The following is a 14,931-nucleotide window of genomic DNA, read 5'->3' as shown; positions in this document are numbered from 1 at the left end:
CAGGAGACGTCAAGCTAAGATTATTGGCGTCAAACCAACAGTCGCTGAAACTTTTTTAACATTTCAAAATCCAGCAGCGACCAGTAATACGCTACGACTCTTTGGAGACAACTCACGACACCCGGCGACCGTGTGGAGACAACCTAGTCACCTGTAGTCGCCTGTAGTCGCCTAAAAAATCACCCAAGGGATTTAAAGGTGACTACAGAGGCATGAGAGAGGAGCTGGCTAAAGTTGATTGGAAAGGGTCTCCAGCAGAAATGTTGAAGGAGCAGCAATGGCAGGAGTTTCTGGGAGTAACATAAGACTCGGGTCTTTTTTTCCCAATGAAGAAGAAACATACCAAAGGGAGAATGAGGCAACCATGGCTGACAAAGGAAGTCAAAGACAGCATAAAAGCTAAAGAGAAATCAGATAATATGGCAAAGATTACAGGAGGCAAGAGGATTAGGAAGCTTTTAAAAAACAAGAGAAGGCAACTAAAAAAAGCATTGTGGGGAAAAAAGGTTGAGGGTAAGGTTTCCAATAATATAAAATAGGATATTAAAAAAAAAATTGTTGATGTATAAGGAGTAAAAGAGAGGCAAGAGTGGACATTGGACGACTGGAAAATGATGCTGGAGAAGCAGTCATGGGGAACAAAGGGATGGTAGACGAACTGAATGTTTTTTGTATCAGTTTCACAGTGAAAGACACAGGAACATGCCAGAATTTCAAGAGAGTCAGGGGGAAGAAGTGAGTGCAGTTGCTATTAATAAGGACAAGGTGCTTGGGAAACTAAAAGATTGAAGGTGGATAAGTCACCTGGACCAGATGGACTACGCCCCAGGGCTCTGAAAGAGGTGGCTGTAAAGATTGTAGAGGCATTAGTAGTGATCTTTCAAGAATCACCAGAGTCAGGAATGGTTCCAGAGTTCTGGAAAACCACAAATGTAACTCCACTAAGAAGAGAGCAAGACAAAAGAAAGGAGATTCTAAGCCGATTAGCCTGACTTCAGTAGGTGGAAGATTTTGGGGTCCATTATTGAGGATGAGGTGCAATGGTACTTGGAGGCACATGGTAAAATAGACAGACAAGAATGAGAAACGAAGGGGAGTCAGTGGATATTGTTTACTTGGATTTCCAGAAGGCCTTTGACAAGGTGCACCCATGGCTGCTAAACAAGATTGGACCCCATGGTATTAGAGGCACGATACCGCAATGCATGGAAGGTTGGCTGACAGGTAGAAGGCAAAGAGTGGAAATAAGCGTTGTAGCATCGAGGATGACACCAGGTTCAATATCGTTGCCTCATATGTGGGCACAGTCTCTCATTATCTGTGAGGCACTGGCAGTCAGTCTCAGGCTTGCCCGGCCACTCAATCCACAGTGGCGCAGCAGTAGAGTTACTGCCTTACAGCACCGGAGACCCGGGTTCGATCCCGATTACAGGTGCTGTCTGTATGGAGGGAGTTTGTACGTTCTCCCCGTGACCTACGTGGGTTTTCTCCGAGATCTTCGGTTTCCTCCCACACTCCAAAGACATACAGGTTTGTAGGTAAATTGGCTTGGTAAATGTAGAAATTGTCCCTAGTGTGTGTGGGATAGCGTTAACGTGCGGGGATTACTGGTCGGCGCGGACCCGGTGGGCCGAAGGGCTTGTTTCCGCGCTGTATCTCTAAACATAGAAACATAGAAACATAGAAAATAGGTGCAGGAGTAGGCCATTCGGCCCTTCGAGCCTGCACCGCCATTCAATATGATCATGGCTGATCATCCAGCTCAGTAACCTGTACCTGCCTTCTCTCCATACCCCCTGATCCCTTTAGCCACAAGGGCCACATCTAACTCCCTCTTAAATATAGCCAATGAACTGGCTTCAACTACCTTCTGTGGCAGAGAATTCCACAGGCTCACCATTCTCTGTGTGAAGAAATGTTTTCTCATCTCGGTCCTAAAAGACTTCCCCCTTATCCTTAAGCTGTGACCCCTGGTTCTGGACTTCCCCAACATCGGGAACAATCTTCCCGCATCTAGCCTCTCCAACCCCTTAAGAAGGTTATATGTTTCAATAAGATCCCCCCTCAGTCTTCTAAATTCCAAATCTCTAAACTAATCCTGGTCTCAGTCCTAATCCTAGCCTCAGTGCTAATCCTGGCCTCAGTGATGGCACTGGATGTCCAGGGCTCTTCCCGGCAGCTCAGTCTTGACCACACGGTGGCGCCAGTGGTCCCACGCTTGTCCCATTTGGACCAGTATTCCTCCAACCTACGCAACAGGTGAACACTGATTAAGTGGAGGATTATTGGAGACATGCTGAATTTCTTTGTTTCTGAGGGTGTAGAGTCTCTGGCCGTGGCATCAATGTGGTTGGATCAGGAAAAATTGTTGGGAACTGTAAACTGTTGATCATCTCCACTGCAGCGTCACCGTTGTGCGATGATGGGGTGTGTGCGCTGCACCCTGGTTCCTAAGTCAATGACTCGAACCCTTGTGTGTTGCTAATGTCAAGGTAGAGGTTGATGTCTTGACACCCTGTTACTATTACAAAGGAACAGCACCTCATATTTCACTTGTGTAGCTTACACTCCAAAGACGTACAGGTATGTAGGTTAATTGACTGGGTAAAATGTAACAATTGTCCCTAGTGTGTGTAGGATAGTGTTAGCGTGCGGGGAATCACTGGGCGGTGCGGACTCGGTGGGCCGAAGGGCCTGTTTCCGCGCTGTATCTCTAAATCTAAAAAAATCTAAATCTTACACCCCAGCGGTATGAACATTGACTTCTCTAACTTCAAATAGCCCTTGCTTTCCCTCTCTCTCTCTCTCCATCCCCTCCCCCTTCCCAGTTCTCCCACCAGTCTTACTGTCTCCGACTACATTCTGTCTCTGTCCCGCCCGCTCCCCTGACATCAGTCTGAAGAAGGGTCTCGCCCCGAAACGTCACCCATTCCTTCTCTCCAGAAATGCTGCCTGACCCGCTGAGTTACTCCAGCATTTTGTGTCTATCCAATTACTAATCTCTATCGCCTTCCTGTCCTCCATCTCATCATTGCTGGAGATTCGATCCACTATGGTGGTATCATCTACAAACCTGTAAATGGAGTTAGAGCAGAATTTAGGAAGCAAAAGTATGTAATCTTATAATGAGAGTATTTGAGTACGGGGTAAGGATGTATTTGTGCAATTGCAAAGATCTTTAGGAAGACTACAGGTGGAGCATTGTGTTCATTTTTGTTCTCTGTAACTGAAAGACATGTTCTTGTATAAAGTGAATGCAAAACAAAAACCAGCAGACTGATTCCAGGAAAGGTAAGTTTTCATTTGGAGGAGATATTGAATTGACCGGACCTGTTTTTCTCTGGAGATTTGAATAAGAGGATGCAGGGAGGATGTTTTCCGTCGCTGAGGAATCTGAACCAGAGATCTCAGTCAAGGAACAACATGAGATCATTTAGGACCCAGATGAGGAGTAATGTTCAGATATTCAGGGAAGGAAGGGATTTATGAATAGTCAGAGAAAACGAGATGGGGTCAGGAGATCAGCTATGATCTTGATGATGAGCAGAGCAAGCTGGAGAGGACAAATGACCCACTCCTAAAATATTTCCTTAGATCCTCATGCAGAGAAATGTACGATGATGCAATTTGTTGGGCAGGACTTGTCCATCTGGAATAAAGCACACTGTCCCCAAAAGGGGGTGCATGAGCAAAGGGACTTAGGGGTTTGATCTAGACATTTGAGACGCCCTGGTGGAGAGTTGGAAAAGACACAATGGGCTAAATGACCCCACCCTGTGCTGCATTCTATACATGTCCTTCTCTAGTCTCTTTGAGCCCACTGATGTGGGCATTGACCAAGCATTCTGAAGATGGTTGAAAGTCGAAAATAAATGGGCCCCACTGGTCTCAGCGACAAGAAGGAGGTGGAAAAGAATGAAGGCGATTGGCAAAATAATTAATAGTGACAGGAGATAAACGAAACGCATCCCGTGCTTGCATTCCACGAAAGCTGGAAACATTAATGGAAGGAAAGGATTTGCAAGACCATGGGAAGAGGGGCGAGAGTGGGACCCAAATGGATGGCCCTTAGTTTGTGCTGGCACGATCTCAATGGGCCGAGTGGCTCCCGATCGTGCATTTTAAAAAGGATTATGTGATTCTGCGCTTCCAGAAATGTCTATTTATGAATTTGCAAGATATGGAATTGGGAAACTTGTGGAAAAGATGGGGGTTTTTTTGTTGTGTGTGTGGTTATTTGAACTGCGATGCCCTCTTTGTGGTAAATTCCCCTTTCAGCAACCGGGCAAAGACCGGGAGCCAGTGAAGGGTGCGTGGTGGGAAATGCGCTCGCCTCGAGTCAAGGGAAGTCCCCGAGCTGTTCCAGACGGGTTTATAAAGGGGCGCGGCGGAGCCCAAGCTCACAGACCATCACAGCTCACAGACCATCGCAGCTCACAGACCATCACAGCTCACAGCTCCAGAGCCCGGCGCAGAAGTGAAGCGTGTGTGTGTGGTGTGTGTCCGAGTGCAGGCTGAACCATGGCAGGAGGGAGATGCTGTCCGGCCGCGACACTTACTCTAACATTGCTGCTCGCCATAAAAGGTCTCTCATTTATTTCCCACCGCTCATAATCCGCATTTTCTTCCGATTCGCTTTATGTTGAATATATCGAGCGCCGAGGTCTCAATTTTGGTTTCTCTGTTTGTTTAAAGAAATTTAAAGCATTTAAACTTGTAAGCTTTTAAAAAAAAAAAACCCTAATAATAATATTGCTTTTGTGTTGTTTGAAAACTGCAGGATACGCCTTCAATTTGGAGTTGACACCGTATGGAGACGTGTGGGCTCGGATCGGGGACAAGCTGGAGTTGAAATGTGTAGCGAACAACTGCTTGTCTCCCACCTTCAGCTGGAGAACCGGGACCGACCGGCCCCTGGGCGGAAAAATCACAACTCGGGGCACGACGTCCACAATCACCTTCTCCGCTGTTACTCCGCACAACGAACTATCGTACACCTGTGCCTCAAAATGCGGCGCAGAAGAAAAACGAAAAAAAGTCAACCTCAGTGTATTCTGTGAGTATTAACCCCGTCTCCTGACTGTGAACTTGTAGCAACTTGGTCCGGACAACCGTAACAAGTTGCAACAGATAAAAGTGTGGGGGGAGGGGGGAGGGGGGAATATAGTGGACACACTCAAATATTCGTGCAGCCTCCACGAAGAGAGAAACAGAATCGTCACCCATTCCTTCTCCCTCACAGATGCTGCCTGAGTTACTCCAGCTTTTTGTGTCCATCTACGGTTTAAACCGGCATCTGCAAGTTCCTTCCTCACACTGAAAGCTTCTAAATACACTGGTGTTTAGAAGGATGAGAGGAGATCTTATCGAAACGTATACGATTATTAAGGGGTTGGACACGTTAGAGGCAGGAAATATGTTCCCAATGTTGGGGGAGTCCAGAACCAGGGGCCACAGTTTAAGAATAAGGGGTAGGCCATTTAGAACGGAGATGAGGAAAAGCTTTTTCAGTCAGAGTGGTGAAGGTGTGGAATTCTCTGCCTCAGAAGGCAGTGGAGGCCAATTCTCTGAATGCATTCAAGAGAGAGCTGGATAGAGCTCTTAAGGATAGCGGAGTCAGGGGGTATGGGGAGAAGGCAGGAACGGGGTACTGATTGAGAATGATCAGCCATGATCACATTGAATCATGCTGGCTCGAAGGGCCTACTCCTGCACCTATCGTCTATTGTTTAATATCAGCATATAAATTAGTAGTACAGCTCTACCATTTAATAAGAACACAATTAATAGGATTATAACCTCAGCACATTCCAATCAACATAATATCAAAATGATAGAGAAATTGAAAGTTCAAAAAAATATTAGTTGTAAGATGATAGTAGAACTGTAAAGTTTTAATCGGCCAGGTCTATTTATCCTTGGAAAAAATGCTAGGGTTTATTGTTAAAATTAAGCTATTGGATAAGATTAAAAAAACAACAATTACAAACAGCAGATATACTGAGGTCTGTACATTATGAGAAAAAAGTTGGCTCGAAGGGCCGAATGGCCTCCTCCTGCACCTATTGTCTATTGTCTATTGTTCTGGGGAGATTTCACTCGTCGTCTTGCAGCGTCCGGAGAGAGCAAAGGTCTTTACCCTACATGAATCACCTCTGTTTCTCTCTCTCCACCAATACTGCCTGCCCGATAAGTATTTCTGACACATGCTGTTTTATCCAGGGTTTCCAACGATTGCCTTTATGGACAATAGACAATAGGCAATCGGTGCAGGAGTAGGCCATTCAGCCCTTCGAGCCAGCACCGCCATTCAATGCGATCATGGCTGATCACTCTCAATCAGTACCCCGTTCCTGCCTTCTCCCCATACCCCCTAACTCCGCTATCCTTAAGAGCTCTATCCAGCTCTCTCTTGAAAGCATCCAACGAACTGGCCTCCACTGCCTTCTGAGGCAGAGAATTCCACACCTTCACCACCCTCTGACTGAAAAAGTTCTTCCTCATCTCCGTTCTAAATGGCCTACCCCTTATTCTTAAACTGTGGCCCCTTGTTCTGGACTCCCCCAACATTGGGAACATGTTATCTGCCTCTAATGTGTCCAATCCCCTAATTATCTTATATGTTTCAATAAGATCCCCCCTCATCCTTCTAAATTCCAGTGTATACAAGCCCAATCGCTCCAGCCTTTCAACATACGACAGTCCCGCCATTCCGGGAATTAACCTAGTGAACCTACGCTGCACGCCCTCCATAGCAAGAATATCCTTCCTCAAATTTGGAGACCAAAACTGCACACAGTACTCCAGGTGCAGTCTCACCAGGGCCCGGTACAACTGTAGAAGGACCTCTTTGCTCCTATACTCAACTCCTCTTGTTACGAAGGCCAACATTCCATTGGCTTTCTTCACTGCCTGCTGTACCTGCATGCTTCCTTTCATTGACTGATGCACTAGGACACCCAGATCTCGTTGAACTCCCCCTCCTCCTAACTTGACACCATTCAGATAATAATCTGCCTTTCTATTCTTGCTTCCAAAGTGAATAACCTCACACTTATCTACATTAAACTGCATCTGCCATGTATCCGCCCACTCACACAACCTGTCCAAGTCACCCTGCAGCCTTATTGCATCTTCCTCACAATTCACACTACCCCCCAACTTAGTATCATCTGCAAATTTGCTAATGGTATTTTTAATCCCTTCGTCTAAGTCATTAATGTATATCGTAAATAGCTGAGGTCCCAGCACCGAACCTTGCGGTACCCCACTGGTCACTGCCTGCCATTCCGAAAGGGACCCATTTATCCCCACTCTTTGCTTTCTGTCTGTCAACCAATTTTCTATCCATGTCAGTACCCTACCCCCAATACCATGTGCCCTAATTTTGCCCACTAATCTCCTATGTGGGACCTTGTCGAAGGCTTTCTGAAAGTCGAGGTACACCACATCCACTGACTCTCCCTTGTCAATTTTCCTAGTTACATCCTCAAAAAATTCCAGTAGATTTGTCAAGCATGATTTCCCCTTCGTAAATCCATGCTGACTCGGAATGATCCCGTTACTGCTATCCAAATGCTCAGCAATTTCGTCTTTTATAATTGACTCCAGCATCTTCCCCACCACTGATGTCAGACTAACTGGTCTATAATTACCCGTTTTCTCTCTCCCTCCTTTCTTAAAAAGTGGGATAACATTTGCTATCCTCCAATCCACAGGAACTGATCCTGAATCTATAGAACATTGAAAAATGATCTCCAATGCTTCCACTATTTCTAGAGCCACCTCCTTAAGTACTCTGGGATGCAGACCATCAGGCCCTGGGGATTTATCAGCCTTCAGTCCCATCAGTCTACCCAAAACCATTTCCTGCCTAATGTGGATTTCCTTCAGTTCCTCCATCACCCTAGGTTCTCCGGTCCCTAGAACATTTGGGAGATTGTGTGTATCTTCCTCAGTGAAGACAGATCCAAAGTAACGGTTTAACTCGTCTGCCATTTCTTTGTTCCCCATAATAAATTCCCCTGCTTCTGTCTTCAAGGGACCCACATTTGCCTTGACTATTTTTTTCCTCTTCACGTACCTAAAAAAACTTTTGCTATCCTCCTTTATATTATTGGCTAGTTTACCCTCGTACCTCATCTTTTCTCCCCGTATTGCCTTTTTAGTTAACTTTGTTTTGGTCTTCAACAAATATGTTAGTTGACAGACTCATGAATGTTTTCCCGACATGGATCATTTGAAAGTGGTCCTTTTGCAGATCGGAACGAGAGTTTAGTAACAAATCATAAGTTCATAAGTCATACGAGCAGAATTTGGCCATTCGGCCCATCGAGTCTACTCCGCTACACAATCATGGCTGATCTATCTCTCCCCCCTAACCCAATTCTCCTGCCTTCAATAGAATATAGACAATAGGTGCAGGAGTAGGCCATTCGGCCCTTTGAGCCTGCACCGCCATTCACCATGATCATGGCTGATCATCCACAATCAGTACCCCATTCCTGCCTACTCCCCATAACCCCTGACACCCGCACTAATCAAGAATCTACTTATCTCTGCCTTAAATATATCCATTGACTTGGCCTCCACAGCCTTCTGTGGCAATGAATTGCACAGATTCACCTCCCTCTGACTAAATCGATTGGCGTTGTCCATTCTACCCTGAATCCCTGTCTGATCCCTGAATCCATGTGTTGTTGCAGCTCTGTCCGACACGCTCACAGTGGAGTCAGTGGGCAGTCTGGAGGTTGGGCGGAAAGGCACCGTGAGATGTACGGTCCCCAAGGTCTACCCCGCTCACGTGGAGGTGGAGTGGCTGAAAGGAACAACGTTGCTGAAGACCGACCAGTCCCACGGCTACGCAAAGGACGAAATGGCAATAAATTTCACCTACGAACTGACGGCCGAATTGGGAGACTCGGGACAGGAGCTGACATGCCGAGTGCGTTTACTCCCGGACAACCCACCAGGCTGGGCCCAGGGGACGCTGACGTTACAGGTTGACTGTAAGTACGGAGACAGAGATGTGAACATTGAGGAAGGAGTCACAGCCATTGACAGACATAGTCTGGGCAATGCCTTAAGTCACCCGCCTTCAATGTACTGAACGATCCCATCTCCTTCTACAGATGCTCCCACAGGGATTGCCATCACCGCGGAACCCCCTGGCACAGTGAGAGAGGGCCAGGATGCTCGGCTAACCTGTGCTGCAGCCAGCAGCCCCGCTGCCAGGACGGTGTGGAGCAAATTATCCGCCGGCCGCTGGTCGGTCGTGGCCGAGGACCGAGCGATTCTTCACCTGTCGCCGGCCCTGTTGGGGGACACGGGAACGTACCGCTGTGAAGCCAGCAATAAACTGGGGACGATTGCCAGGCAGGTGGAACTCCAGGTGCAAGGTGCGTGGTTGTACTGTTGGCAGTTTACTATTGTTGTTATAGGAAAGACGTGGCCAAGCTGGAGAGGGTGGAGAGGGGCTAGAGGCGCTGAGCGAAAGGGAGAGGTTGGGCAGGCTGGGTCTCTATTCCTTGGAGCGCAGACGAGGGGAGATCTTATAGAGGTGTACAAAATCATGAGAGGAATAGATCGGGTAGATGCACAGAGTCTCTTGCCCAGAGTAGGGGAATCGAGGACCAGAGGACCTAGGTTCAAGATGAAGGGGAAAAGATTTAATAGGAATCTTCACACAAAGGGTGGTGGGCGAATGGAACAAGCTGCTAGAGGAGGTAGTTGTGGCAGGGACTATCCCAACATTTAAGAAACTTTTAGATTGGTACATGGATTGGACAGGTTAAGAGGGACATGAACCAAACGCAGGCAGGCGGGACTCGTGTAGCTGGGAGATGATGGTTGGTGGGCAAGTTGGACCCAAGGGCCTGTTTCCACGCTGTATCACATTATGACTCTATGTTTCTTCGCACGGATTTGGCTAAACTTTTAGTAATTCATTAATTTCTCTCGCCTCTGATCTCAGGTAGCCCCAGGGACACCACTCTCTCCATCACCCCCTCCCCTGTGAAGGAAGGAGACAGGGTCACGTTCAGCTGCACAACCCACTCCAACCCCCCTGCCCAGCTTGTACTGAGCAGGCAGTCATCAAGCGGATGGAGCGAGCTGGTCTCGGAGAATGGGACTTGGACAATCCGTGCTGTCCAGCCAGCTGATGCAGGGCTGTATCAATGTGAGGCCACTAATGCTCTGGGGAGCCAGTCCAACAGCACCAAGCTCCAGGTTCAAGGTTTGTACGGAAATTAATTTGAAATTTACAGGAAGTGAATGTGAAAAGTATTTTCACTTGAATTATTACGAGGGGGGAAAGAATGATTTGGATTTATGGAGGAGTATTCATACCGTTCAGGACTACGTGAACACTTTATCACCAATAGTGCCTTTGACATCTAAAGCAGTGAAATGTGGGGCAGCACATTCTCACGAAGGAGCAATGTGAGGAAAACCAATTAATGTTAATGATGGAGAAACAAGAACATGTATAGGATGATTTACAACAACAAAAAGACACAAAGTTCTGGAGTAACTCAGTGGGTCAGGTAACATCCCTGGAGAACTTGCATGGGTGATGTTTCATGTTGGATCCTTATTCAGACTGGTGTTGGTTTAGTGATAAATATTGACCAGGATGCTGGAATAAAATGGGCAGAACTCTGCCACTTTAATATTAGAACTGTGTTACAGAATCTTTTATGTCAACTAGAGGGGTATTTAATTTAACAACTTATGTAAAAGTGTAACTAACTGCTGCCATCATTGGCACGGGACTGGAGAGCCTTTCTAGCTTTTTGTGCCTCATTCCTTGAACAGAAACTTGAACTCACAAGTCATGGTGATCATTATAAATTGCAATCATCTATGATTGTAACAATCATTAATAGACATCATGAGAGGAATAGATCGGGTAGATGCACAGAGTCTCTTGCCCAGAGTAGGGGAATCGAGGACCAGAGGACCTAGGTTCAAGATGAAGGGGAAAAGATTTAATAAGATTCTGAGGGGTAACTTTTTCACATCAAGGGTGGTGGGTGTATGGAACAAGCTGCCAGAGGAGGTAGTTGAGGCTGGGACTATCCCAACATTGAAGAAACAGTTAAACAGGTACATTGATAGGACAGGTTAGGAGGGACATGGACCAAACGCGGGCAGGCGGGACTCATGTAGTTGGGACATGATAGTTGGTGTGGGCAGGTTGGGCCGAAGGGCCTGTTTCCACATTGTTTAACTCCATGACTCTCTGACTCTGTTTCTTCGCACGGATTTGGCTAAACTTTTAGTAATTCATTAATTTCTCTCGCCTCTGATCTCAGGTAGCCCCAGGGACACCACTCTCTCCATCACCCCCTCCCCTGTGAAGGAAGGAGACAGGGTCACGTTCAGCTGCACAACCCACTCCAACCCCCCTGCCCAGCTTGTACTGAGGAGGCAGTCATCAAGCGGATGGAGCGAGCTAGTCTCGGAGAACGGGACTTGGACAATCCGTGACGTCCAGCCTGCTGATGCAGGGCTGTATCAATGTGAGGCCACTAATGCTCTGGGGAGCCAGTCCAACAGCACCAAGCTCCAGGTTCAAGGTTTGTACGGAAATTAATTAGAAATTTACAGGAAGTGAATGTGAAAAGTATTTTCACTTGAATTATTACGAGGGGGGAAAGAATGATTTGGATTTATGGAGGGGCATTCCAGGGCCGTCTTTACAGCATTATGGGCCCCGGGCAAAGCTGTGTACTGGGGCCCCTACAACAACTACTCACAGGAATAAAAATGTAAATGGTCGATAAAATTAAACATGTATTGTATTGTAGGGTATTGTAGCACCCTCTACCCACCTTATCCCCCCCCCCTCCCCCTACTGACCCACGCCGCCCCCACTTACCCCTCCCCTGACCCCACCCGGGACGCGGGGGGGTGGAGTGGCTGAGTGTTAGACCAATGCAGTAGAGGTTTGGGGAAGTTTCAAAGGGGGTTCAGGGAGGATGAATTGGGTGAATGGAGGATGGAAGAGAGGGGGGGGATAATGGGGCTGGGGGATGGAGTGGGTGAGAAGAGGATAAGGGGGGAATGAGGTGGGTTGTGGGGGGTGGGATGATAAGTGGAGTTGAGGGGGTGTGGATGGAGTGGGTGAGTGGGGCTCTTAAAAAAAACAAAAAATAACCCTGAAACCAATTTAAGTTAATGCAGCACAGGTCTGGGGGAGTTTTAAGGGGGATTAAGTGGGGAATGGAGTGCATGAGTGGGGCTCTGAAGAAAAATCCTAAACACAATTTCACGACCCCTGTTGTCCCCCTCCCCAGTGCCCATTCTCAGACCCCCCCCATTCTCTCTCCCCCAGACCAACTGTTACTCTCCGCCACCACCCTTTCCCCAGCACCCCCATTTCCCCCACTCTCTCTTCCCCCCCACCACCAACCCCCACCCTTGCTGTCCCCCTCCCCAGTCCCACTCTGCCTCCTCCCACCCCCACTCTCTCCTCCTCCCACCCTCGCCGTCGCCCCCACCGTTACTCTCCCCCACCCCCTTTCCCTACCAGCCCCCCCCTGTCGTGCCGGCGAAAAGCACTTACCGAAAAGCACTTGGCGATGGACATTGTTGCGAAAAGCACTTACAGATCGCTGTGAGAAGCACTTAGGGATGGAAAAGCAAAGCACTTAGGGAGCTAATTGTTGCGAAACAGATCGCTGTGAGAAGCACTTAGGGATGGAAAATGTTGCGAAAAAAACACTTAGGGACCGAAAATGTTGTGAAAAAAGCACTTATTGAACCTACATTTTTAAAGTAGTATTTATTTATTGCAAGTCACTTAACATACACAGATCAGCATGGGGCCCCTATGCTCGTGGGGCCCCGGGCAAGTGCCCATCAGGCCCATGCGTTAAGACGGCCCTGGAGCATTCATACCGTTCTGGACTACGTGAACACTTTATCACCAATAAAGTGCCTTTGACATGTGAAGCAATGAAATGTGGGGCAGCACATTCTCACAAAGAGCAATGTGAGGAAAACCAATTAATGTTAATGATGGAGAAACAAGGAAATGTATTGGCTGATTTACAACAACAAAAAGACACAAAGTTCTGGAGTAACTCAGTGGGTCAGGTAACATCCCTGGAGAACTTGGATGAGAGACGTTTCATGTTGGATCCTTATTCAGACTGGTGTTGGTTTAGTGATAAATATTGACCAGGGTGCTGGATTAAACTGGGCAGAACTCTGCCACTTTAAATTTAGAACTGTGTTCCAGAATCTTTTATGTCAAATAGAGAGGGATTTAATTTAACAACTTATGTGAAAGTGGAACAAACTACTGCCATCATTGGCACAGGACTGGAGAGCCTTTCTAGCTGTTTGTGCCTCATTCCTTGAACAGAAACTTATACTCACAAGTCATGGTGATCATTATAAATTGCAATCATCTGTGATTGTAACAGTCATTACTAGAAATCATGAGAGGAATAGATAGAGTGGATGCACAGAGTCAATGGACATGTATTTTCCTCCTCACCAGACCTGACCAATTGTGCTCGTTCTTCCAAACCAGTCGATGGAGGAGGAAAAGTCACGATTGGCTGCACCATTCATAACATCCCCTCAACCAATTTTACCTTGAAGAAGCTAGTGAACAACAATGAAAATGAGCTGTTCTCCACTGGCTGGCATGTCTACAGTCTGTTTGTCCTTTTTGTCTTTTTTCTGTTATTTTGAGTGAGTTTTAAAAGTATGTTTTAATGTTCTCTGGTTTGTTTTATCTGTGTGTGTGTGGGGGGGGGGGGGGGGGGGTTCAGGGGAAACTCTTTTTCAATCTCTTACCTTGCCGGAGATGCGATTGTTTTCCGGGTCGTATTTCCGGTCGTTCTGCGGCCTAACATCATGGAGCTGGAGGCCTTGCCTGGGACTGACTTTGAGCGCCACTGCGGGGCCCTGAACTTACCATCAGAGCGTACAATTCCTTGCCTGGGATTGACGTTCCAACTGCGGCCTGCAGACTTTAACATCAAGAGCTCGCAGTCTCTGGTTGAGACCGAGGTCGGGAAGCTCCAAAAGCCGCACAACGTTCGATAAGAAGGGAGAGATTAAGCAAAGAAGGGAGAGATTGAACTTTTTTTCGCTTTCCATCACAGTGAGGAATATGGAGGAGTCACTGTGGTGGATGTTCATGTTAAAATGTATTTTGTGTGTCCTGTTGCTTTTTATTCGTATGACTGTATGGCAAATGAAATTCCTCGTATGTTGCAAAACATACTTGGCTAATAAAGAATGATTATGATTATGATTATTCCTCACGAACAACTTTACAATCTCTGAAATAACACCAAGTTACGCTGAGCTTTATACGGTTAAAGTGATTAATAAACTTGCAAATTGGACAGGATTTGTGGAAATGCAAGTTATCGGTAAGTTTAAGCATAGATTGTGGAATTGTTGTGTGGCAAATGTATTTTATTGATTTTGTTCTTTAAAAATATTCTTCTGTCTCTTTGCAGAAAAAAAACCTGATCTAGCAACTCCTGCCGAGGTTCCTGTGGAAGTTCTGGTAATGGCATGCACAGGAGCAGCAATTGGCTCAGCAGGACTGATTCTTTCTGCTCTGTATTATGCCTTACGCAGAAACAATTTGACAAATTCTTACCACATAGCGGGAGAGATAATGTGAAGTGAAAACAAAGGACCGAAGGAATGGACATTGGATCGAGCACCGTTCATTCTCTGGGGACTGTGCTGCTGGGGGCTGGGGGTTGCAATACTAGGAAATGAAGTTGTTGGATTATAACAAGATTCAAAATATTACCGACAGCTGGCATCGAAAAAGTGGACAGTAAACTTGAACTTAGGGCACTTTATTGGATATGATACTCAGAATTTGCTGGCGTTCTTGCGAGGAATAGTACTGTGCTGAGGAAATAATGCACAATCAAAAGTTCTCTG

The 14,931-nt window shown here is 46.7% G+C and overlaps 1 protein-coding gene across 1 annotated transcript in view; it reads left to right on the top strand.

Moving 5' to 3' along the window:
• The window catches only part of vcam1b (vascular cell adhesion molecule 1b), a 49,924-nt gene extending 36,165 nt beyond the window's left edge, over nt 1–13,759 (top strand). Inside the window, exons 19-25 of the mRNA XM_078407853.1 lie at nt 4,279–4,477; nt 4,781–5,056; nt 8,706–9,008; nt 9,132–9,398; nt 9,974–10,237; nt 11,319–11,582; nt 13,514–13,759. Coding sequence (XP_078263979.1) covers nt 4,279–4,477; nt 4,781–5,056; nt 8,706–9,008; nt 9,132–9,398; nt 9,974–10,237; nt 11,319–11,582; nt 13,514–13,710 — 1,770 coding nt within the window. The 3' untranslated portion in view covers nt 13,711–13,759. The remainder of the gene's footprint in view (nt 1–4,278; nt 4,478–4,780; nt 5,057–8,705; nt 9,009–9,131; nt 9,399–9,973; nt 10,238–11,318; nt 11,583–13,513) is intronic.
• Nucleotides 13,760–14,931: the final 1,172 nt, after the last annotated feature.

This window comes from Rhinoraja longicauda, chromosome 11, assembly GCF_053455715.1.
Source record: "Rhinoraja longicauda isolate Sanriku21f chromosome 11, sRhiLon1.1, whole genome shotgun sequence".
NCBI lineage: Eukaryota > Metazoa > Chordata > Chondrichthyes > Rajiformes > Arhynchobatidae > Rhinoraja > Rhinoraja longicauda.
The sequence above is the reverse complement of the archived record's forward strand: the minus strand, read 5'-3'. Positions and strand labels throughout refer to the sequence as shown.